General features: G+C 39.8%; 1 protein-coding gene across 3 annotated transcripts in view; it reads left to right on the top strand.

Annotated features, from left to right (window-relative positions):
* HPSE (heparanase) overlaps positions 1-17,301 on the top strand; it is a 35,532-nt gene extending 18,231 nt beyond the window's left edge. Inside the window, exons 4-12 of one of the 3 annotated variants that reach the window (XM_025887424.2) lie at positions 2,049-2,222; positions 4,006-4,174; positions 4,506-4,553; positions 5,272-5,365; positions 6,246-6,352; positions 7,477-7,591; positions 9,977-10,095; positions 10,707-10,853; positions 15,738-17,301. In XM_025887424.2, coding sequence (XP_025743209.1) covers positions 2,049-2,222; positions 4,006-4,174; positions 4,506-4,553; positions 5,272-5,365; positions 6,246-6,352; positions 7,477-7,591; positions 9,977-10,095; positions 10,707-10,853; positions 15,738-15,897 — 1,133 coding nt within the window. In that variant the 3' untranslated portion in view covers positions 15,898-17,301. The remainder of the gene's footprint in view (positions 1-2,048; positions 2,223-4,005; positions 4,175-4,505; positions 4,554-5,271; positions 5,366-6,245; positions 6,353-7,476; positions 7,592-9,976; positions 10,096-10,706; positions 10,854-15,737) is intronic. The other 2 variants (XM_025887425.2, XM_025887426.2) reach the window with 2 other exon arrangements.
* The last annotated feature ends 8,924 nt before the right edge of the window (positions 17,302-26,225 follow it).

Genomic DNA, 26,225 nt, shown 5'->3' with positions numbered 1-26,225 from the left:
GAATAAATACTCTGAAATGCAAGCATTCTAGGTTTTTTTTGAAAATGCCATTGAGGGACAAGGTGGTGGCAGTGCCTAATATCTATAAAGGCTTTTTATGGTTTACAAAGGGTTTTCACATATGTCATTTCAACCTCGGTTTTGTGAGTAGGCACACGATGGTGCTAATTCCAGGATTGTGGATCCATAGCTGAGCCTCATGCCAGGTAAAGCGATCACCTCAATCATACAGTCTGTAAGTGGGAGACTGGCTCCTGGAGCTCAGGTCTTAGGATTTCTGATCCAGGAAACTTTCTACAGTGTGATTTTGCAATATGAATGTCTAACGTGGAGCTGTGACTAAGACAGTCGAGTCACCCCTTTACAACAGTCTCTAGTAATGGCACGGCCACCAAATAGCTATGCCATATTGGGCAAAGCACTTCATTTCCTTGGGTGTCAGTTTCCTCATGGAAAAATGACGGTGGAGGTTTGGGGAGAACTCAACAATCCCCAAGGCTCTGTGCCATCCCAAACTGTGGCTCAGGATCCAGTGGAATGCTGGGCAACAGGACTGGAGAGCTTTTCCACCCCTGTTGTCCGTAACTCCCTGATGATAGGCGGCAGCTCTGTGGCCGTGCGTGACACAGCAAATATCTAAAACATCCCAAACAACTCCCGAGAGGCGTTCCTGCCCCTCAGCCTTTACCGGCAATATTAAATTGAGGGTTTCTCTGCTATGCTCACCCAGTAATTCACTTAGAATTTTTTAAACTAGGAAGGTTCAAGAGTGAATTTCTATTCAACCACTCTAAATATACATGAAAATTACAGACATTATGCATTCGATACCTGACTTGAAGATGATATTCAAACTGACATTGTCGCTACTCTCAAGAAGTAATTCTGGACTAGCTGATGGTTAGAGAAGTTGAGTTCAAAATTTCTCAAACCTTGATGGCACTTAAGTGACTCAGTCATTTTTTAAATTGTTTTGATTTTTTTTTTTAAGATTTTGTTTATTTATTTGACAGAGAGAGAGACAGCGGGAGAGGGAATACAAGCAGGGGGAGTGGGAGAGGGAGAAGCAGGCTTCCCGTGGAGCAGGGAGCCCGATGCGGGGCTCAATCCCAGGACCCTGGGACCGTGACCTGAGCCGAAGGCAGACGCTTAACGACTGAGCCACCCAGGAGCCCCAATTGTTTTAATTTTAAATTTATCTTACCTAGCCCCAAGTAAATACCTAAGAGTTTCAATTATTAAGTTGTTAAGTCCAAAAACCTACTAGTAACAGTTCTTGTGTCCAACAGAGTTGATATTTCCCTTGCAAATCTAAAGGATCCTGTAGTGCCTGTGTGAATAGGGTTGCTTGGTTGAGTTTGAATTTCAGATAAACTAATTTTTTTTTACTGTATTTCTCACATATTGCATAGACATGAAGTAAAACATTATTCCTCATTTATCTGAAGTCCAAACTTAACTAGTTGTCTATATTTTCCTTCGCTAAATCTGACAACAAGGTGGTGAATTTCTTGAGGCTTGCCAGGATGTCTTGGCACCTAATTTGGAAACCACGGATCTATAGCCTTAGGCCAATTTTTTAATGCCAAATTTTACTTATTTAAAATTAACAAACCCTATACGTGAAATTTTCCAAAAAATTGTTTTAAATAGAGTGAAATTTACCAAAAATATTCTCTGACTGAGCTTGTGAGCAGAGATGTTTCAGTTATGAAGAGCGTGGCTTATATTGACTAATGACAGTGTGACTTGGGCATGAGTTCCCCTGAGGTCATTTGAACGAAACCAGAGTGCCAGACCAAAGCTTCTCGTTCTTTACGTGGTTCAGCATGGAAAGCTGAATCAACAGCTGAAGTAAACGAAGTCCTATTAATTTTTAATTTTTTAATTTGCCTGTCTAATTTTTTGTCTCATATTTATAATTATAGTCACTCATTAGGAGTGACTTCAGTTTAACAACCAAAATAGTAATCCGTTGGAGAACAAATCTGGAGGCCTTCATTATGTGGTGCTGACCCAGCCATTAAATTGCAACATTTTTCTTTTAGAAAGCTCCGTGGATATGCTGTATACTTTTGCAAATTGCTCAGGACTAGACTTGATCTTTGGGCTAAATGCCTTGCTACGAACAGCAGATTTGCAGTGGAACAGTTCTAATGCTCAGTTGCTCCTGGACTATTGCTCTTCCAAGAATTATAACATTTCTTGGGAACTAGGCAATGGTAAGTGCCCCTGGGACATTTCATTAGTAAGGAGATTCCCCTTTGGCGTTAGTTGTAACTATTTATGACATTCTTTTTAATATTAGCAAATATGCTTTTGGCTCAGCATACTTGTACCAGCGCTCAACAATGCAACTTTTGGAATTGCTTATGGCAGAACACTCCTTTATATATCCTAGGACCTACTGTGAATCCTAGTTTATGTTACACTTGAGCTGAAGACAACTGGTTGGACCCAGAAACTTCCACAACTGGTTGGACCCAGAAACTTCCACAGCTCCTGGGCTCACTTGACATTTTCAGGATTGCTTAAACCTATTATGGTTGGCAGGTTGAACTCAGCAACCCTGGGAAGCAGGCACTTTTGCTTTTGCCCTTTCATGTCTTTCTCTGTTTCTCAACTCGTCAGTTAATTTCAGCAACTCCATCCCTCAACCATCATGATACGCTCAAGCAAGAAGTTCCTAGTGTAGAATACTACCCAGGTCAAGCTCCTGATGATTTCCTTCTTCACTTTTTGGCAAAGAACTTGTAAATTCTAACTAAAGTACTAATGATTAGCCACATTCATTTAAACATATTATAGAGCTTTTTCCACACATGAGCCAATGGAACTGAAACTAAAATGGGAAATGAGATGTAGTAATATGATGGGTACGTACTACATTCCAGGCACTGTTCTGAGCATTCAATAAGTATTATTTTCTTTTTATAACCACGCTGGGGCAGATACAATTATGACCTTCATTCTAAGGAAGAGAAAAGAGGCACAAAGAGGTTAGTTAAATAGCTGTGTGTTCTGGGCTACCAAGTGGAGGACTTGGGATTTGAACCCAGGTAGTCTGGCTCCAGAACAAGGTCCCTGCTTTCTTGGGAGTTCCAATCTAGAGGAAGGGAGCCAGACCGACAAGAAAGCAAGCAAAGAAATAAGATACATGTCTATAGTGCCATGTATTGCAGTAATGTCTAGAGGCAGATTTGGGGATGAGGTTGCTAAGGGTGACTGGCAAGTGAAGCACAGAACACAATATAGGGGCAGAGGGAACCATATCTTGGCTAGATGCTGAACAACTTTAATGGCAACCACATGAGTAATGGATCATCTGAACCCGTCCTTACCCATCTCTATATATCCCTCCCTCCCTACTTTTCTACTGTACCACCCATCCCCAATTCCTTCTGCTCTTCAGAGTAACATAACAGAGCCATGCCATCCTGTTTCCCTCCTCCTTGGGCCCCCTTTTGCAAGGAAAAGTTCTGCTTTCCAGAAAGAAGGAGAAGGGAGCGAGGGAGAGCCTGGGCAAGGTGTTTGGGGAAGTAGATTGAACACTTCTGTGCCTCCCTCCCATGTCTTCAGCGTGGCTACTTCCAGGCTCACCTGCACGGATAATTTGTGAATAAACAGTCTCAATAAGGCTTTTAATGGCATTGTAGAAATCGGTTTTTCAGTGTCTTCCCCTCCCACCCAAACTTTTTGTCCTTTTTAAGTAAATCAGTTTATTAAATACTGGATATAGACTATTCCTCAAATATCCATTAGTTTAATATCCCCATTATTAACTTCAAATCATTGTAATACCCCCTCACACTTTAGTTATGCCATTTACATTTCTGTTTAACTGAAATATCTTCTTCATAATGAGGGCTTTTCCTTTTCTTGCCTTTGAATGCTAAGTTTTTGTAACTGGGAAATGTTTTCTTGCTTTTATATGCTGCTTTTAAGTTTGCTTTCAAATACAAAATTTCTAGGTACGTGACTACCTTCAGAACTGCTGTCTTTCAGAACCTAACAGTTTCCGCAAGAAGGCTGGTATTTTCATCGATGGATTGCAGTTAGGAGAAGATTTTGTCAAGTTGCATAAACTTCTAGGAAAAACCACTTTCAAAACTGCAAATCTCTATGGTCCTGATGTTGGCCAGCCTCGAGGAAAGACTCTCAAGATACTGAGAAGGTAGGAACTAGAAAAAGCAGAACCACTTTTCTTAAAAAGAATATTTCTCTCTGGTGGAGAATTCTCAATAGTCCACCTGTTATTAAACCGTTTGCTACCTAAGCAGATGTTTTACCAAAAGAGGAAATGCTGACTGGCTCAGAATACCAAGGATCTGGGGCCAATGGAACCTACAATATAATTTATATCAGAATTAGGAAGTTTGGATTTGCCTGATGCTAAGGCAGTAACCAGCCCATTTCTAGGCAATAAAACTCCTGTGCATATATTGTGCATATATATTGTGCATATGAGGATTAAGTAAAGATCATAATAGATTTTTCTTTTCTAGTTTCCTGAAGGCTGGGGGTGAAGTGATTGATTCGGTTACATGGCACCAGTAAGTATGTCTCCTGCTCTTAGTACTAAGAAACTAATGCTAGTTTTACTTACTACTTAGCTTTCAAAAAACTATTTCCATTTAACTACTAATTTACATAGTTGAAATAAGAAACAAATAGTATCTCAAGCAGCAGTGTACTAGACTTTTAATATTAATAAAACAAACGTTTAAACTTTATTTTAAATACTGTGGTAGTTTCTATAAGATCAAGGCACACTATCATTTAAATCGTGGAGCAGATAAGTGGCTAAAATCAATATGCTTGCCAAAGACCAGGTAACCTCTAAGTACCTGCACTTCTGACTATGTCTTTTCAAGACGGAACAACTGAGGGATGCCTGGGAGGCTCAGTCGGTTAAGCGTCTGCCTTCGGCTCAGGTTATGATCCCGGGGTCCTGGGATTGAGTCCCACAGGCTTGAGTCCCATGGCCGGCTCTCTGCTCAGCAGGGAGCCTGCTTCTCCCTCTGCCTGCCGCTCCCCCTGCTTGTGCTCTCTCTCTCTCTGTCAAATAAATAAATAAAATCTTTAAAAAAGAAGACAGAATAACTGATCTTCTTCCATCTTTGTCTCTTCTTGCTAGAACTTCTGCCTTTTTTGTTTTTTAATATAACAGAGGGGTGGGAAGAGGTAGAAAGGAGAACAAGGTAGCCAATTAACTTAAAAGCAGAAAGCACAGTTTGCTATTTTTTTCTGAATATTTTCTGAATAATTTAGCTACTACTTGAATGGACGAATTGCTACCAAAGAAGATTTCCTAAACCCTGATGTGTTGGACACTTTTACTTCATCTGTGCAAAAAATTTTTCAGGTAATAGTCTTTTTTTTTTTTTCTAATGGAGAGAGGTCCCCTTTCTTTCTAGGGGATATGGTCCAAGACCCTCAGTGGATGCTTAGAACCACAGATAATATCAAATCCTATATATATATACTTTTTCCTATACATACATTCCTATGATAAAGTTTAATTTATAAATTAGGCACAGAAAGAGATTAACAACGATAGTAATAAAATAGAACAATTACAACAATGTACTATAATAAAAGGTGAATGTGGTCTTTCTCTCAAAATACCTTATTGGACTGCACTCACTCTTGTGATGATGTGAGATGGTAAAATGCATATGTGACCAGATGAAGTGAGGGGAATGACATATGTGTTGTGACGTGGCATTGGGCTACTAGTGACCTAATGAAGATAGGTCAGAAGGAGGATCATCTGCTTCTAGACCACAGTTGACCGCAGGTAACTGATACTGCAGAAGGCAAAACCATGGATAAGGAGGGACTTTTATAAATCCAGAGTTTTTATTTTTGCAGTCTAGCTAATTCTAAATTCTATATGTCTATACATTTACATGTTTTTCTTTAGATAACAGGCACTTATTCACTTCAGTCCCCCTCAGCATCAGGTCTTATCCATGTGTATCAATTAAAAATTAAAAATTCTTCCAATAGCCTTTTGGTAGCATTAACTCTCCAAGGCCATAGGAAGGGGATGACTTAAATTCCTTCCACACTTAGAATTCCAATAAAAGTTAATTGCCCAAGACCTAAATGACCACAAACATATTTTGTAACTATATTGGACAAATCGGTCTGGGAATACAAGGTTTTGAATGTCATTAATCTTCAACACCATAGCTGGTCAGCTTGTTTGCAAATATAATGGGGACTCTCCTGTTGCATAGGTTGTCGAGGAGACCAGACCCCACAAGAAGGTTTGGTTAGGAGAAACGAGCTCTGCGTTTGGGGGTGGAGCACCCTTGCTGTCCAACACCTTTGCGGCTGGCTTTATGTGAGTGAAGCAGCACCGCCTTGGGGATCAGGCTGCAACATTCTCCCGTCCTTTTATTAAACAGCTTCTACTGAGACAGTTCATCAGCCAAAAAGCTGATCAAATGTGGTTTCTATGGCTGAGACCCAAAATGCATGCCAGATTTTGCAAGAACATGTTTTACTAAAGTTTGCTGGACATCTTTAATGAGTGTCCCAAATTAATCACTGTATGAATGAATTGCTTTAGAAGTGCTGTTCCTTAATTTTGGCCCATAAATATGCCAAGCATTTCTTCTTCTGAAAGAGATCATAAATGAGTGCATCTAGAGGTTTGAGTCTGAGAAGGATCCTTAGTACATAAAGCTCTATTCATAGATTCCCAAGGAGTTTAGAGTGTGAGGTCACACCAGAGGAGCTACCAATGAGTTTAAAGACTTACTAAATCACCCTCGTCATCCAGCCACCACAAACCTGATTGCTTTAAGCAACTGGTTTACTTACATTCCCTAACTCCGTTAACACTCTTAATCTATAGTTCTGTATCCTCACACTGGGACTTATTCTCTTTCCCCTCCTACCCCATTCTTGTAAATCCAGAATAAAGAACAAATCCTTTTTGCTCATGGGGGCATGAGGAGGAGAGTTAAGAATAAAGATGTTTATCTTGCCATTGGCCAAAGATGGACGGGGTGCAGGGAGATAGCCATGAAAGTCGAGGCGTGATTCTACTTACTGCACATTTTACTACTGATGACTACAAGCTGCCTTTTCTTCTTCACCCTTTTCTTCCTCACATGGGCCTGGGGGTGGGGAGGTGGGGAAGGTATCCAGCAAGATGGAGAGTGATTGCCTGTAGGGTGCGAATTTGTCTACTCTTCTCTGTAGAAGTTTTCTTACCCTGAAAGGAACTCCTATGGCATATTAATAGTATTCTATGATTTATTCTCATGCTCAAGTGTGGGAACATGTGAAGGGAAGGATAGTCCTTCCTGTCGTTTGATTGGCTTATTTATAATTAATACCACTTTTCTGGTTTCCTGTCAATTCCTCCCACATAGATGAATCAATCAGAATAGTGTGTAATTAGAATTGAGTTTTTTTGTTTTCCAAACCTGAAGAGAGCTGGGCCTCACTCTATTCCAGGTGGCTGGATAAATTGGGCCTGTCGGCCAGAATGGGCATAGAAGTGGTGATGAGGCAAGTGCTCTTTGGAGCCGGAAACTACCACTTAGTGGATGAAAACTTCAAACCTCTACCAGTAAGTGATCATTATTTTCCCATTGCTGTGAGGAGACTGGAGTATACTGAGTGCCCCTTGTACCAACCTCCTATGAAGAATCAATCCTCTCAGGAAATTCAGTACTCTCAGTAGGTAGCCAATCCATGGAATGATGAATTGGAAGAAACCTTAGAGACCATCCATTTTAATACTTTTGTGTCCCAAGAGAAGAAATTGAGAAGCAGAATAATGTTTTTAATGTGGGCCACTTGGAACGTAGTATGGGGTTTTTACATTTCATTCAATTTTATTTTATTAAAGATTTTATTTATTTATTTGAGAGGGAGTGAGCGTAGAGTTGGGGGAGGGAAGAGCAGAGAGAGAGGGAGAGAGAGAATCTTAGGCAGTCTCCACGCTGAGCGAGGAGCCGAGGCAGGGCTCCTTCTCACGACCCTGAGATCGTGACCCGAGCTGAAATCAAGAGTCGGAAGCCTAACTGAATGAGTCACCCAAGCACCCCTACAGGTCTTTTCTTATTGGATTTGCATAACCATCCTGGAAGCTGGCAAGGCAGTGTCTTTGATCCATTTTTCAGATGAGGACGTTCAAACGGAGACAAGGTTGGGTAAGGGAAGTCACACAGCTGTCCCATGTTACTCTAGAATCCCATACAAATCCCGGCTCCGAGGCCTGAATGCTTTCCACTCTAACAGTCACCAAACCACACTGAAGTTAGATCTCCTTTATAAATGCTTAACTGATTCTATTCTTCTCTCCAGTGAAAAATTTGAATGTAAGCAGAGAAACAAAACGTCTGTTTGCCCTGTTGAGTCTACATTTCCTCAGCTGAAGAGGGAAGAATTGGGGTATACACTGAGTAGGGCTCTTTGAAAAAAAAAACAAAAACTTTTTATTATGGAAATTTCAAAGTAGAGAGAAAAGCATATAAATCCCCAATTCTGTTTACTCTCTAGTCCTCCCCACTCCTCACCTCCCACCCACTGGATTACTTTCAAGCAAATCTCAGATGTATCACCGTATCACCTGACTAAATAAGTCAGGATGTATCTCCTTTATACAAACACAAAATATTATTATACTGTAAAATACTAACAATAATTCCTCTGTATCATCAAATATTGAGTCAGTGGGTGTTTCACATTTTCCTTATTGTCTCAAATGTTTTTAATAGTTGGCTTGTTCACATCAGAATACAAACAAGATCCATATATTGCATTTGGATGAAATATCTCTTAAGTCTATTAATCTTGAAGTTTCCTCTCCCGCCCCCTTTTTGTCCCGTGGAATTTATTAATTAAAGAAAGCAGGTAATTTGTTCTATAGTGTTTCCCATGTTCTGGATTTTGCTAAATTAATTCCTGTGCTATCCTTTAGCATGTTCCTCTGTTTCTTGTAAACTGGCAGTTAGACCTAGAAGCTTGAGCTTATTCAGATTTTTCGTTTTTGTTTTGTTTTGCAATACTTCTTTTTAGGAGATGTCACATGCTTCCAACAAGAGGCACATAATGTGTGGTTGTCTCTCTCTCTCTCCCTCTCTCTCGCTCTCTCTCTCTCTCTTTTTTTTTTACCTTGATAGCTAGTAATGACCATTGCCTAATCCATTACTTTATTCAGGAAGGGGGGCTATAAGGTTCTAAAATAAATTATTTTAGGGGCACCTGGTTGACTCAGTTGGTGGAGTGGGTGACTCTCGATCTCGTGGTTGTGGGTTCGAGCCCCCTGTTGAGTGTAGAGATTACTTAAAAATTTTTAAAAATCTTATAAAAAAAGAAATTATTTTAATCTCTTAAACAGGTAGAAGTTTTATTGTAAGACTTGCTTTTGTGTGTGTGTGAGTGTGTACACGTGCATATCTAAAAGTTCTGCTTTGAGCTTTGCTTTGAATTCTTGGATGATAGACAATAAAGAATATTTAAACTCTCTCAGCAATGAATTACATTCTTGAGATGTATCTCCTAGTGGTCATGGCCCTCTGAATTGTGCAAATATAGTCCTCCAATAATAAAAAGCAGCAAACAAGAAATTGCTCTCAGATTCATGGTGGGACTATGGATCAAAAATGTAGTCCATTTAAATATTCTAGACTAACAGTCACTGTCTTTGTAGGATTGACTATTTGCTCTCGCTGTTTTTGTTAAAGAAATAAGCAAAGATCTATTTTTGGGGACGCCTGGGTGGCTCAGTTGGTTAAATGTCTGCTTTCGGCTCAGGTCATGATCCCAGGGTCCTGAGATCGACTCCTGCATCGGGCTCCCTGCTCAGTGGGGAGTCTTGCTTCTCCCTCTGCCTGCCGCTCCCCCTGCTTGTGCTTTCTACCCCTCTTTCTCTGACAAATAAATAAATAAAATCTTAAAAAAACAAAGATCTATTTTTGTTCCTTCTCTCCCCATCCACCACAACTAGGATTATTGGCTATCTCTTCTGTTCAAGAAATTGGTGGGCACCAATGTGTTTATGGCAAGTGTGAAAGGTCCAGACAGAGGTAAACTTCGAGTATACCTTCATTGTACCAACGTCAACCAGTAAGTGTGTAACACACCCTTTACCAGTCAACAAGTTTTAATCAGTAATATGCTCTTCCTGATAGGACGGTACTAAAATAATAATTCTAGTCAAAATAAAGACAATCATAATTTCTGGTAAGTGGGAACTCTTGAAATACTGAGGACCCACTAGGAAGTAGGAGAATGGTTTGGATGGAAATTCTGAAAAGTGTCCATAGATTTAATTTTCTTATTTGTTTTTGTTTTTTCATAAGGCTAGGAAAAGCTCCTGTTTACATGGTTTATGATTTGAATTCCTAGGAACCCACAAAATTCCCTTTTATTATTTAACCTTCCTATGTTTGAACATGGCTGGGCTGACCAGCTTCCTAGCAGCTCAGCCTGGCAAAGCAGCAGAAATCTCAGAATGCTCTCACCCAGAAAATGGTAGTGTGAGGAGCAATAGTTTCAATCGTTTTTTCAAATAGGACCACATCAGCTGTCTACTGTAATCATGAAAGGGGGATAAAAAGAAGGTCCAGCATCATTACACATACTAATACTTAGTATCCATGATTATGTTTGTAATTGAGTTTTTAATTGCTTACATTAGATAAATATTTTTATGGAGTTAATCTATTTGCTTTTAGCCCAAGGTATAAAGAAGGAGATTTAACTTTGTACGCCTTAAACCTCCATAACGTCACCAAACGCCTGCGGTTGCCCTATCATCTATTTGACAAACAAGTGGACAAATACCTCATAAAACCTTTAGGGCCTGATGGATTACTTTCCAAGTGAGTAATTTTCCTTTTTCATTTCAAACTTTCGCCAAATTGATTGGTATTTATCAGAAAAGAGAGTGTTGCTAGAGAGCAAAAAAAAAAAAAAGTCAACTATTTCAAGTTCTAACAATTCCTAATATTTATATATGAATATTTATCAATACAGGTAAAACTCACCCAGAGTCCAAAGCAGAAGGATATGAACACAAGTTAGCAGTTATTGTAGGGAATAGTTTGCATTTCAAAACAATTTGATATGTCAAGATGCCCTCACGGCATGTAGATTATTTGCTCTACAAAAACTTATAATTCTTGGTAACACAGTCACTGAAGCGAACATACCTATGTATAATTGGTATTAAGGGCGTGGGGGTGGTTGTACATATTATACCATGTGAACCGAGTGTGATTCTCTCACAGTGTTAAAGTAGTGTTTTCATTTGGTTAGAGTAAGAAAAAAAAAATATGTCCAGAAGTGTAGCTTTTAGGTGGGTTATTTGAAGCTGGTTGTAACACATTTTAGTTTTAAAAGCCAGTCATTGGATATGTCTTATAAAAGACTGTATTCAGCAGAACACCCAAAATGACCATGAGCCTTGAAGAGTCAGGCACACAAACATTGTAAGATTCTGTCCAATGTGTGTTGGAAGGAGCTCTTTTCATCATGACTATTCTCACACTGGAGTATAAAAAATTAAGAGTTTACAAAATTCTCACCATCTCCTCCCATCTTTGCAAATACTATATGAGTGATGTTTTCAGTGATAATTAGCATCAGAACCTGAAAAGGGACAGTAAGCTTGCTTTCTTCCAAAGACCTATATTCCATAGACAAATATCATTAACATTGGATACCATTCCTTATTTTTTCCCTATGCTTTATTTTACTACATCTGTGACCATACAACCTCTAATAGGAAAGAGGGGACACCCACAAATGTTCTTCCATACACAGCCTGTGTAGACATTTTTAATGGGCTGCATGTTTTATAAAATACCATGATTTACCTACCCATTTTCCTGCTGTTTAAACCTTTTTTCCTCCCCTAGTGTAAATAGTGCATATTTGGTTAACAGATACTTTTTTTCTATTTGGGTTCTGACTTTGAAATGGGTATTTTTGTGTCTGACGCTGATATTTGTGTCTGATGCTGACAAGGGAAAAGCTTTCCTGAAGTCACAGAATAATAGTTGTAGAGTTGGATGAGTGTTAGGAGATATTTTAGTCCAACCTTAGATGGGGAGTTTAGGCCATTCAGCTCTGCCTGATTCCTCCTCGGTTGGATGTGGCCGCTCTCCCAGCAGCCGTCCTCTCTGGCAAGGGGAACGTCTCTCTCTGCCTTTCATCTGCTGTTTTTAGTTCTGTCCTCGACAGCAGAAGTCAGAAACTATGCCTCATGCCTGTGCACAAGTGGGTTTAGAGGGCTTTTTTTTCGCTTTTTTTTTCCCTCTTTTTTCTGGTAGGGGAGATCGTCATGTACTCTGTGTTAATTTTTATTTTTACTAAGTTGTCAACATTTAAAAATTGGTAATTATGAAAATATCTGGATTTCTAGCTTTTCTTTAAAAGCAGACAATCTGGGGGCACCTGGGTGGCTCAGTCAGTTAAGCATCTGACTCTTGGTTTTGGCTCAGGTTGTGATCTCAGGGTCATGAGATGGAGCCCCGCGTCAGGCTCCACGCTCGGCAGGGAGTCTGCTTGGGATTCTCTCTCTTTCCCTCTCCCTCTATCCCTCCCCCACCACCTCCCTTTCTAAAATAAATAAATAAATCTTTAAAAAAAATTTTGTAAATAGATATTCTGGGAACTGTGGGCTTGTTTTCCCAAGTAGATGGAGTTGAATTGGGGTTGTTTACTTTAGAAAGGTTCTCCCTAATCCTCCTGTGACCCTGTTATCTCTATGACCCTGTCCTACTGCACAGGCTCTTGTGGCCACTTGAGTTTGCTACCGTTAATGTGGAACAATGCCAAATACCTAATTTTCTCCAGAATAACTCCAATGTCTGCAGGACAGTTAGATGGTTCTCTCCAGGCCTAATATGCCCAATTTCTTCAATGATTCTTCTCTTTCCTGTATTTATCAGACCCCATTGCATTCTGATCACACATTTTGTGCTTCATAATGGAAAACTGGTGAAATTGTGAATTGTGTAATGTTTTATTACCCTAAATTCTCTTTGATGAGTATACATCACTTATGCTTTTCTCTCTTTTAAAATGTTGCAAAAAATAAAATAAAACGTTGCAAAAGTATCCCAGAGAAGTTTGATGAGTGTTCAGTCTGCACACTTATTCATTCTAATGACCTCAGAGTGTTAAACAATGATCATCTTTAAAAAAAAAATCACTTTTTAGTTGAACAACTTGTATGGTGTCTACAGAAGGTCCGGTGTAGTAGCGTTTAGTAAATATTTGAGGGAATATATTTTTAACTTAAAAGCAGTATTTTATATTTATCTTAGATAAATTTTGCCCAGCATCCATAATTCGGATTCCTCTTGCTTGCTAATTCCTTTCAGCTCTGTTTCATCTGAAACTTGACAAGCATGTCTTCTATTTCTTGTCATCATGTTACTGACATCAAAATATGAAATAAGATACTACCCTCGAATAAAACCTTACCCTGATTTACCTAGCCCAATGCAGAAATAATCCACATGCTTTAAGCTTATTCTCAGTGTATTGATAGCATCCTTTAGCTATTTTTAGAGTTGATTAAACAGTGTAGCCAGAAGGTCTTAGGTATTATCTTGCCTATATGTCATCATCTGAACCCACAGCACTATTTATTTACAATGATGAGATTTCCCTTTAAGCCCTGTGGCCTCTCCTAAAAGCATTTCTGAAACTTTTTTACATACCCTTGAAAAAATGGGTCTCAAATTCATGCAGAACAGCTCTTACGACTGGCAGTTGGAGGTATTTTCAAGGCCTATTTTTGTTTGTGGTTTCCTTTTTTTTTTTTTTACTTTAAGTTTTTTTTATTGTTATGTTAGTCACCATACATTACATCATTAGTTTTTGATGCAGTGTTCCATGATTCACTGTTTGTGCATAACACCCTGTTTGTTGTTTCCTGATGACGGTCATGGCCTTGCCTCCCCCATCCCATCTAAAAATGGATGTGATATAGGCGTTAAAACTCATGCGCATGTGGACCGAGTGCAAATGCAGGACGGGCTTGAGAGCCCCCAGCACAATCGTGGTTATCTTTTTCAGTCTGTAGGTACAGAGACCAGAGCTGGGCAGCTAACCAAGGTTAAACGGAAACCAGTTTTTCTGCTGACGGACACTTAGTGAGGATAGAGTTTGAGAGATCTTTAAAGATGAAAATTAAAATAATTCTAAATTGGAGACAACCAAATGTCTAACACTAGACAACTACTAAGCTAATATGCTCACACAATGGAATCCTATACAGCTGTTGAAATGATGTAGATGTGTGTAAGCAAATGTTAAGATATGTTAAGGGAAAAAGAATCAAGTTTTAAGAGACCATGTACAGTATGCTCGTTCTTGTTTAAATGAAAATATGCACATGTATACATAAAAGATGAAAAGAGATGAAGGAATATACATCAAAATACTAAAAATGGTTAGGATGAATTAGCAGATTACTTCTGTTATATTTATTTATCAGAATAATGATGATGACAGATATTACTTTTGCAGTGCTTACTATACGCAAGGCACTCCTGTAAGTGATCTACATAAATACACGTATTATGTATATGACATACATATAACTCTGACATTAACCAATTTTCAACAATAAAACTGTTTTTCATATTGTAAAAACTTCATAATGTAAAAAGCACTTGAGAAAAAGATCATAGAGATGTAAACATCGTTTAAAATTATGGAATTCACTATCAGTGGAACTAAAAGCAGACTAAAGGTTTTCTTTATAAGCCCTTGTTTATATTGGATTTACTGTTGTGAGCATGTATTAATTTGATGTAAATAATAATAAATATGCACAAAAATAACACTTGTTCTTAAAATATTTTTCAAATTTTTTTGACTCAGTTTTGAATTTGAATTCCAACAGTGGAATACAAAGAAAACATACATTTTTTTGGAATCTGTGGTTTAGTGAAGCAATTATTTTTGTTTCACTCCGGCAATATATATTCTTCCAAAATATCTTAACAACATAAGATATGCAAATGAATGTATATCATCCTGAGGAATGGGGAGTTAGAGGGTTTATGGGCACAGTTATAAGCAGGAAATTTCATTGCCATTTTTAATGTTAATTTGTGAAATTTACATTCCATTCTATATATCTATTTGCCTTTTATAAAAATTTTTCCAATGATTTACCATCAGATAAAATTGCCACAAATCCAGAAGTTATGTCACGTTTATCTTTTTTATACCTCCATCTTAGTGCCTAGTATAGACTATGTGTGTTCCATTTTCTGTAATGGGCCAGTTAGTAAGTATTTCAGGCTTTTGCAGGCCATATGGTCTCTGTCACAATGACTCAGCTCTCCCAGTGTAGCTTAGAGATCATCTGGGTCAAATATTTACCCGATATAGTAGTGAAATACAAGTTATATAATATAGGCTGTCACAAATATTTTTGGCCTTAAAAAGACATCACGGGGACCCTGGGTGGCTCAGTCATTAAGCGTCTGCCTTCGGCTCAGGTCATGATCCCATGGTCCTGGGATCGAGCCCCGCATCAGGCTCCCTGCTCGGCAGGAAGCCTGCTTCTCCCTCTCCCACTCCCCCTGCTTGTGTTCCCTCTCTCACTCTCTCTCTCTCTCTCTCTCTCTCTGTCAAATAAATAAATAAAATCTTAAAAAAAAAAAAGACATCACGACTTTTGTAGAGAAGTTGGAGCACACATGACTGGACTAACTCGGATGTACCTTTCCCCTTTGCAGATCCGTCCAGCTCAATGGTCGAACTCTGAAGATGGTGGATGATCACACCCTCCCGGCTTTGACAGAAAAAGCTCTCCGCCCAGGAAGTTCACTGGGTTTGCCACCTTTCTCATATGGATTTTTTGTGATAAAAAATGCCAAAGTTACTGCTTGCCTCTGAAAATGAAAGGCATACACTAGCCCTGAGATTGAATTTTTCAAGTATATTTATTGATAAGAGGAAAGCAAAACCCAAGCTATAGGAAGGCAAGCAGATGCATTACAAATCAACTAGTGGAAGCTTCAGGGATCCTGGGACACTCTCCGTGTGAGATTCAGCACAGTCCTTTGTTCTAAGTAGACCACTGCTAATAATACCTTGTGCCAAACACTATGCTTAGTGCTTTGCATGTTCTGTTTTTATTTAAGGTTATTAAAAAGGTATATGGATGCTCCCAATACAGCCAGAAGGCAAGTAAGTGAAGGCTATATGATTAATTTTAAGTGCTTAGTTGTTTTTATCTTAAAAAACAGTTTTTAAAGGATTGCAGGATTCCTTATTCTATACACTGTCTTTATGGAAAGAGTTTACTGCCACAATCTTCAAATTGTCTATAAATGAGAGACAGTCTCTTTTCACCTAAACAGAGAGCTAAATTCAACTGCTGCTTCTCTTCTCTCTGTGAGAGACGACAGACGGTTAGAAGTGATAGTACAAAAAAAGAATTAATGACAATTTAGAGGGACTGGATTATGTAAACGTCAAATGAAATTTTACAGTGACTGTAAATGAAATTGATTTGCCAAGAGGAGAAAATGTAATTCAATACATTTTAACTACCTGTTAATGTTTACTTTTAGTCTACCTTTAGTTCTTGTTTTCATTGAGAAACTTTTGGCTGCAAGTAGCAGAAAACTGTGATTCAAATGGCTTAAACCATCAGGACATTTATAATCCTACATAACAAGAAGTTCAAGTAGGGAGGGCTCAGGATGTCACCAAGGAATCAGGTCCTTTGCATCTCCCTGCTCTGTCACATTTAGTGTTGGCTTCATTTTAAGCTGATGGCATGATGTCTGGAGTTATTCCATGGATCCATTCAGACCCGGCAGCAGCTGCAGAAAGACAAGCAACTTTTTCTGCCTCTGCTTCACAGACTTGAAGAACCCTTTCTCGGAGGTTCTCTCAGCAAACCTCTCCTCACGTCTCCTCATGTCTTACTGGTCAGGAATGGGTCACATGGCCACTCTCCCCAGTCACTACCAACACCAACGAGATCCATATAATTGTCTCCTCCTAATCTTTTGGAATGGAGAGGGTGCTGGGAAGTCTATGGCACTGACCACCTTAGTTTTGTGTTTTTATCAGTGACAGAAGGTATTATTTTCTCCTGTATCTTAATTTTTAGAAATATAATTCTCTTTATATTTATGCCTGCTAAGAATATTGTCTCAATTAAATTTAGGTACATTTATAAGGAGCTAAAGACAGAACCTAGAGTTGGATGCTTCAATACCCCTGAATTTTATATATAAGTAGTTTTTATATTTTCACATTTAAAATAAAGTAATTTTTATAACCTCAGTATTGCGTGATTTTTCTTTTAATAAAACTTAAGCCTGAAAAAAAAAACCCTGAAGCCTGCAGATCCCTACATTTAGAAGCCTTATTTTCCTTCAGCACTAACACCTGATACTTTTATCTGTCCTTGCCACCTCCGCCACTTGAGAAGAGTTGACCTTGAAGAAAGGAGATCATCAGGTACAAACACAATTTCCTCCTTCACCATGTAGATTTAATCATGATCAAAGTCCTGTTCTGCTTTCTTCTCCCTGTGCCCTCTGCCACTTAATAAATTTAAAGCCTAATTTCTCATTGTATTATTATAATAATCTCTTTTTTATTTTATTTTTTTAATTTTTTAAAACATTTTTTATAGTTTTTTTTAAAGATTTATTTATTATTTATTTTGAGAGAGTGAGGATGAGAGAGAGAGAGAGAGAGCACCTGAGAGGGGGGAGGGTCAGAGGGAGAAGCAGACTCCCCGCCGAGCAGGGAGCCCGATGCGGGACTCGATCCCGGGACTCCAGGATCATGACCTGAGCCGAAGGCAGTCGCTCAACCAACTGAGCCACCCAGGCGCCCTATTATAATAATCTCTTAACTGTTCTCCCTGACTTTGCTTAAAATTCTTAAATGGCTCTCCATTTCTTATAGTCACAATGAGGTGCTCCATAACCTGGCACCTGCCTCTTTCTTCAGCCTCAACTCTTATTCTTGCCAGGACTTCTGTTCTCCCAAGGCGCCTGGGTGGCTCAGCCATTAAATGCCTGCCTTTGGCTCAGGTCACTGGGATCGAGCCCCATATTGGGCTCCCTGCTCAGCGGGACCCTCTACCCTTGCTCCTCCCCCCAGCTCATGCTCTTGCTCTCTCTCTCTTTCTGTCAAATAAATAAATTCTTAAAAAAAAAAAAGTAGTCTGTTCTCCCGCCCACACACTGGTTGGGGGTCTGAACCTACAGCCCCCTGTACCTTTGGTGATACTCCTGTTCTCCACGCAGAGTGATATTAAGTCTCCTCTCTTGGTGGCAGACTTCCACATTTATTAAGACCTTCTCAAGCACCAGTTCCCACAACTCCCCTATCCTTTCTAAGTAGCTTTAGTCCAATTTCTCTGTTCCTTTAGCAATTGTACATTACTATGGCACTTATGGTGCATTTTAATTGTATCCATATCTTTTTAAAAAATATTTTATTTATTTATTTGACAGAGGGGGGGGAACACAAGCAGGGGGAGTGGGAGAGGGAGAAGCAGGCTTCCTGCAGACCAAGGAGCCCGATGCGGGACTGAGCCACCCAGGCGCCTCTCCATATATATTTCCAACTTGACTCTAGGCTCATAAGAAAGAGGTAGAGTATCTTAAATCATCTTTGTACTCCCCGTGCTTCGCATATTGTCTGTCACACAGCAGCACTCAGATGTTTCCTTAATGACAGCAAAGAACACATTTGAAACTAGCTTAGGTATTTTGATTTTTAATAGACAGAAAAAGTTAATGATATTTCAACCTGAGAAGGTATTGTCTATTACCTTTAAAGAGTCTTTTAAAAATTATCACTAATGAGCTTTTTTTTTAAAGATTTTATTTATTTATTTGACACAGAGATAGAGAGCATAAGTAGGCAGAGCGGCAGGCAGAGGGAGAAGCAGGCTTCCCGCTGAGCAGGGAACCCGAGTGGGGCTCAATCCCTGGACCCTGGGATCAAGACCTGAGCTGAAGGCAGACATTTAACTGACTGAGCCACCCAGACGCCCCGTCACTAATGAGCTCTTACTAATGGCAGATGGTTATGTGAAAAACTGGGGGCATGGTTGTATGAAGAAAGGAATGCTCTTAGTTATACATTAATGAATATTTTTTAAAAGATTTATTTATTCATTTTGGGGGGGCAGAAGGAGAGAATCCTGAAACCAACTCCCCACTGAGCATGTAGCCCCACGCAGGGCTCCATCCCAGGACTCTGAGATCATGACCTGAGCCAAAATCAAGGGCCGGCCACTTAACAGACTGAGCCACCCAGGCACCGCTATATTAATGAATATTAACTGAGTTAATATTAAGGTTTTAAATTTCCTTAGAGAAAGCTCTTGCCTGTCCTGTCGGTGAGATGTTTTGAGCCCACACCCTTCCACTGGTATTTAATTCATCAAATACATTTATTTCCTACAACTTATCATATTGGTTCCAATTTATTTTTGTCTTTTATTTTGGCCCTGTGGATCACTTCATCTCCCTGGTATCGGGAGTTTCCGGGTCCTGTTGTGAAGCTTGTATATTCAGGGCTTATCTGTTCAGTAATGGCACTCATTTTCCTTTCCTTTTTTTTTTTTTTTTAACTCTGATGTGTCTCATCAGGCTGTTGAATCACCTCACGATTGGTAAATCTTGTAATTATCTTTCTAACCAGAGTTTTAATTACCAATGGAACTAATGTAAACACCCATCTGTCTTATCTGACAGCACAATACAAAATCAAAGCAGGAGTGTTTAAAAATAAATAACAGAATGAATAACTAGTTTCAAGTGTAAATATCTTTAGTGATCTTTTAGAAAACGTTACTGATGATGCGTAGACCACCTCATGCAGTGTATGCCTTAGAAAAACATAATAGCAATAATAATAATTCCTATACCTGCTCCATGTCTGGGTCAGAGATTTGGGGTTTTTTTTTTAAGTTTAAGATGCTCGGTCTTGTCCTTTTCCAATTTTATTCCATTCTCAATTTTACTGACATGGGTTGGAAAACCCTGGAGAAGTTTAGATACTTAAAAATTTAACAGCGTTTTTAAAAAACCTTTTCTATTATTGTCATTATTATTATTACAAGATTAAATGCCTATTAAATGCTATGGGTTTTTATGACACCCTTGGTTTAAATCAAATTTGTTCTTTGTTTTCACACTTTTGATGACAGCCCACCAGTTTTTTAATTGGTTTTTAGGTTACTTTTTTTTGGGCAGAGGGGGATAGGTTGCTTTGTTAAATCCAACTTATTTATTTAGATTCCCATAGGCCTTTCAAAGGACAACAAGGCTAGTTTATCCCGTTCTTTTTTTGGCACTCCAGACTTAATAGAACAAATTGCATATTTAGCATATTATTTCTAAACACATCTTAGAAGCTCTTACACATCTAACAAATCATACACAAACTTAGTAGATCAAGTTTCCTAAATATTTATTTTTTTTAAGTTCCCTAAACATTTAAACATCTTAAGGGGTGATCAGTTGGTTAAGTGGCTCCCTTCAGCTCAGGACATGATCCTGGAGTCCCGGATCGAGCCCCCCCAGTGGGGCTTCCTGCTCAGCAGGGAGTCTGCTACTCCCTCTGCCCCTCATCCCACTCATGCTCTCTTTCTCTCTCTCTTTCAGATAAGTGAATAAAATCTTAAAAAAATAAACATCTCAAAAAAACCAAAATGATAATAAAATCAATACAACTACATCTCACTCAAAAATATCATTTCTCTATGCCAAAGTTACAAACTTACTCTGCTGGCCACAGTTAACAGAATTACCTATTCAGATCCACTGTACCAAGTAAGGCAATAATCAGGTTTTTAGAGAGTCTAGAAACAGGATACAGAACCACTACTGTGTTGGGTTCAACCTCTTCTCATGGTTAGGTGTCAGATGCTGGAATTGTCCAAAGAAAGCCTGCAATGGGGACTTGGGGACAGGTAGTTTTCAGAAAGAGATTTCAGGAAGCAGGGGTGAGAGAGCAAGGGAAGTGGAGTGGAATTCCGAGAAGGAAAACTAAGGTTTGTTGCTGAGTTTACTGCAGTATGCAATGAGTGCACAGTTCCACTGGTACGACTGAGAAGCATATGGGATTTTTCTCTTATTTATTCATTATTTTTATTACTTTTTTAAAATTTTAATTATTTATTTGTGAGAGGGAGAGAGAGCACAAGCCGGCAGAGCGGCAGGCAGAGGGAGAGGGAGAAGCAGGCTCCCCGCTGAGCAGGGAGCCCTACGCAGGGCTCGATCCCAGGACCCTGGGATCATGACCTGAGCTGAAACCAGACGCTTAACCCACTGAGCCACCCAGGCGTCCCAGAATTTTTTTTTTATTATTCTCAGATTTCTCAGCAGCTATCATTTTATAGTCCCTCGGTTGTCATTTGCAATTTCTATAAAGAACATCAACTTCAAATTAAATTGTTTTAATGCCTGAAGCAATTATAGTTAATGATTCTACTATTTAAGCTTGAAAGTTACTTTCACGCCTTTATTTTTTTTTTTTCAAGGGTGAATGAGTTCCTTTTATTTAGGGTTAGATAGGGAAGCCTTGTCAGGGGCCGGAGAGGCGGGGATAAGGTTGCACATGCGCCTTAAGTAAACAGGCTTTCTACACTTGCACATATACTGTATGTTATGTAAATGAGGCTGAGTCTCCTTAGGTGGTCATCAGTCATTCTAGAGGTTACTCCTTTGTCCGTCTGTAGAGATGCAAGTCAGGAGTTAAGCTCACACTGGTCTGGGCGGGGTGGAGGTCTTGCCTGAGCAGTCAGATCCCTCCATGGGCGATTTCGCTTTCCATTTGCCTTGAGTTAAACTCTACTTTCCAGCTTATCTCTTAAGGAAAAATGTGGGACAAAGGTCCATGAGTAGAAGCAGTTGGGCAGGTCTAGCTGGTGACAGTTTTGTCTAACAGCCACATATCACAGTAAGGACAAAAAAAAAAAAAGATTCATGATGGAAGGCTTGCTGAAAACTCACAACTACGAGATTTCTTTCTGTCCCCCTCCACTGTGGTGTCTAAATGTGGTGTCTCTCCCGATCAGATGGGGGCAATGATCCCGTGGCAGCTTGGCAGCTTGGCAGCTTGGCAGCATGGTGCGGGCAGTGAAAAGAATTCACCTGGGTGGCTCAGTCGTTGGGCGTCTGCCTTCTGCTCCGGTCATGATCCCAGGGTCCTGGGGTCGAGTCCTGCATTGGGGAGCCTGCATCTCCCCCTGCCTGCCGCTCCGCCTTTTTGTGCTTGCTCTTTTTTTTGATCATCATTTCACTTCGAAGTCAAAAGAGATGTTTTCCACAGCAGGTGCTCCCCATTTATATGAACTTAACATGTTTCTGCCCTGCTTTTGTATTCACTTTGTTGTGACATTTTGTTTGGTTGAGGTATATGAAGAAAATCTGGTTTCATACAGACAGCCCTCCAGAGGCTCTACATGCACATTTTCATGGTAGAACTTCACTTTAGATTGATCAGGTGGGGATAGAATGGTTTGGGGTCTCACAAGCAGCAGTTATAAGTAGTTCTCCCTTGGATAATCAGTATCTTTGTTACAGGATTTCTTTAGTGCCTGTGGTTCTTGATCACGCCACTTGGTAGAATGCAGAGGTAAGACCTGAGGAAGAATGGTGGGAAGCAAAGCGAGGTTTATGGAGTGATAGTGAAGCTTATAGTACAAAGCTCCCCCAAAGAGGGAGGGGACCTGAGATGGTTTCCACTGGAGTTTCTAAGTCTAGGTGTTTTTACAGGCTTGTTGGTGGACTATTTTAATCTGATTAACTCTCCCTGAGCCTGTCACCCCACTGGGTTTTTGTCATCTACCTATCACATGGGAAAGGGTGGAGGGCTCCTTTCAAGGTGGTGTAAAATGCTTTTAAGGGTGGTTTCCTCTTAGGGTGGGGGCCCCCTTATCCCTTCCTGCCTTTCTTTCAACTATCCGTCATCTTCAGAGAGAATTTTTTTTTTTTTTTAGATTTTATTTATTTGACAGAGAGAGAGAAAGAGAGCACAAGCAGGGGGAGCGGGAGAGGGAGATCAGCAGGGAGCCCGATGTGGATGCGGGGCTCTATCCCAGGACCCTGGGATCATGATCTGAGCTGAAGGCAGTCACGCTTAACCATCTGAGCCACCAGGCGCACTTCAGAGAGAAATTTTTGTGTCTTACCTTGACTAGTATACACTTGGTTGGCCAAACTGAGAAAGATTGCTAATGATCTTATTCTTAAATATATATGCTTTATTCAGAGGTCAGCGAACTATTGCCTATGGGCCATAATACTTTATTAAAACACAGCAATATTCATTCATTTTGAAGCAGGAGAGCTAGGTTCTTGTCTCACGAAGTTGAAGAATGAATCTCGCGGACAATGGAGAGTGAGTGAAAGAGATAGAAGTTTATTAAGTGAAGATACAGAAAAAGCTCTCAAGAGCGAGAGGGGTCCCAACAGGGTTGCCCCACTTTTGTAACTTTAACATCCCATGTGGGGAGTCAAATTATTTTTTTAAGATTTTATTTATTTGAACAGGAGAGAGGGGAAGTGCAGAGGGAGAGGGAGAAGCAGACTCTCTGCTGAGCAGCAAGCCCAACCTGGGACTCTATCCCAGGACCCTGGGATCATGATCTGAGCCGAAGGCAGATGCTTAACCGACTGAGCCACCCAGGTGCCCCAAATGATTTTTTTTAATCTAAAATATCTTCTTTAGGACTCACCCTCCAAATCAGAGGAAACAGCAGAGAAGTAAAAATTGTTCTAAGGATCAAATATTATTATGAGTACAGAAGTACTTAAAATTTGTAAATCTATTGAAGGATACACTTACATTAGCCTTCTCTTATCCACAGGAGGTAGTTGCCGAGACCCCCAAAGGATGCCTAAAACCACAGGTAGTACTGAGCCCTAAATATGCTATGTTTTTTCTATGCACACATACTATGATAAAGTTTAGTTTATAATTGATCAAGTTAAGAATAATAACTAATAATAAAATAGAACAATTATAATATACTATAATAAAAGTTATGTGAATGTGGTCTCCCTCTCTCTCTCAAAGTATCTTATTGTACTGTACTCACCCTTCTTGTAGGACACCCTTCTTCTTATGAGATGATAAAATGCCTGTATGACGAAGTGAAGTAAATTATGTAGGCATTGTGATGTAGCATGAGGTTCCTATTGACCTCTGTTGATGTATCAGAAGGAAGATCATCTGCTTCTGGATGATGATTGACCTCGGGTAAGCGAAACCATGGAAAGTGAAAGCACGGAGGCGGGGTTGGGGTGGGGTGGGGTGGGGTGGAAGGATTACCATAAGTGAAGTGTTCTGGTTGACTCATCATTTGAACAAATATTTGTGGAGTGAATGAATTTATTCACCATCTACTAGGTACTATGCTCCCGTATTAGGCAGGATTCTCTAGAGAAATAAAACCAGGAGATTCTATAGGAGAATTTATATATAAATATAAATATATAGATATGATTTATTTTAAGACATTGGCTCACATGGGTGGGGAAGCTGACAAGTCCAACATCTGCAGAGTAGACCAGCAAGCTAGAGACCCCGGAAAGAGCCCCAGGAGACTCAGGAGAGAGGAGGGAGGCTGGGGATGAAGTTCAATAACCAATGGCCAGTGATTTAATCAATAGTGCCTATACAATGAAGCCTTGATAAAAACTCTTGAACAACAAGATTCAGAGTGCTTCCTGGTTGTTGAACATGTTGATGTGGCAGGGGGATGGTTTACTCTGACTCCACAGGGACCCATCTGTGTTTTGGACCCTTCTGAACCTCGCCCTATGTACCTCTTCATCTGGCTGTTCATTTATATCTTTTATGATAAACTGCAATCATAAATGTAGTGCGTCCTTGAGTTTTGGAACTCATTCTAGATCATTATCAAACCTGAGGGAGGATCACAGGAATGCCTAAATCTGTAATCCATAAGGCAGAAGTGCAGTTAGACTGAAGACTCCATTTGTTACTTGGCATCTGAGGTAGAGACAGTCTTGGGGGACTGAGCTTAAGTCTTGGGGGACTTAACTTATGGGGTCTGCACTAACTCTGTCCAATGAGTTACAGAATTGAATAGAATTGTAGGACACATAGGTGGTTTCAGAGAATAGGAGAACTGGGAATTGTTGGGGAAACAACACAGAACTTAACCTAGGAGCCTAGTTTGGGCTGTAACCATGTGTCCCTTTCAGGGAGACAAGAAATTTTATTATCCTTCTGGATCAGAGCAATTCACTAGACAAATGGATATATCTGATCTTCTTGGTATATAAAAAATAAAATACTCCTAGGGGAAGTGAAGGCAAACATTCTCTATCGTTATACTATATACATCTCAGTACACCAGGAGGTTAGTGCTTTTTATAGGAGCACCAAGAAATTTGGGAAGATCGGGCGCCTGGGTGGCTCAGTTGGTTAAGCGACTGCCTTCGGCTCAGGTCATGATCCTGGAGTCCCAGGATCGAGTCCCGCATCAGGCTCCCTGCTCAGCGTCTGCTTCTCCCTCTGACCCTCCCCCCTCTCATGTGCTCTCTCTCTCTCTCTCTCTCTCTCTCTCATTCTCACTCTCTTAAATAAAAAAAATCTTAAAAAAAAAAAGGAATTTGGGAAGATCTATTTCCCTGCAGAACTTTGTATGTGCTCTTAGACTAGCACATCCTGCCTCCATCCCTCTCCTCCCCCTATCCTATCTTGGGTTAGTTACTTTGGACCTGAGCTTCAGATCTCAGACCACACATCCCTTCTTCTGGAAGACTTTCTTGACCTCACCACACCAAGCTCAGCAAGATGTTCCTCCAGAGTGCTCCCACAGTGCCCTGGGTCTAGAGAACAGAGCACTGTCACCTAGTATCGAACACTGTTCTCCCCTCTAGTCTGTGTGCTCCTTGACAATAGGACTTTTCCCCCTTGACATGCCCTCTGCTAAGTACAGTGCTTTCATGAAACAAGAATTCAATACATATTTTGTTAAATTTTGTTAAATATCTAACTCTAAGGAGTTTACAATCAAAATGAGAACATAAAATTAGTATAATACAAAGGAAAATTACTTAAATTCTGTAAAACAGAAAAAAGCAAAATTCTAGTAGTGTTTAAGGAGAAAAAAATTGTATATAGTTGAAGGACTATGTCTACAGCTCCAAATGCCACAGCAGTAGTAATGGAAAGTTACTGCTCTCTCATGTAACGTTCAG

Source organism: Callorhinus ursinus, unplaced genomic scaffold (assembly GCF_003265705.2).
Source record: "Callorhinus ursinus isolate GAN/ISIS: 27379988/994484 unplaced genomic scaffold, GSC_fseal_2.0 scaffold4, whole genome shotgun sequence".
Lineage (NCBI taxonomy): Eukaryota > Metazoa > Chordata > Mammalia > Carnivora > Otariidae > Callorhinus > Callorhinus ursinus.
The sequence above is the reverse complement of the archived record's forward strand: the minus strand, read 5'-3'. Positions and strand labels throughout refer to the sequence as shown.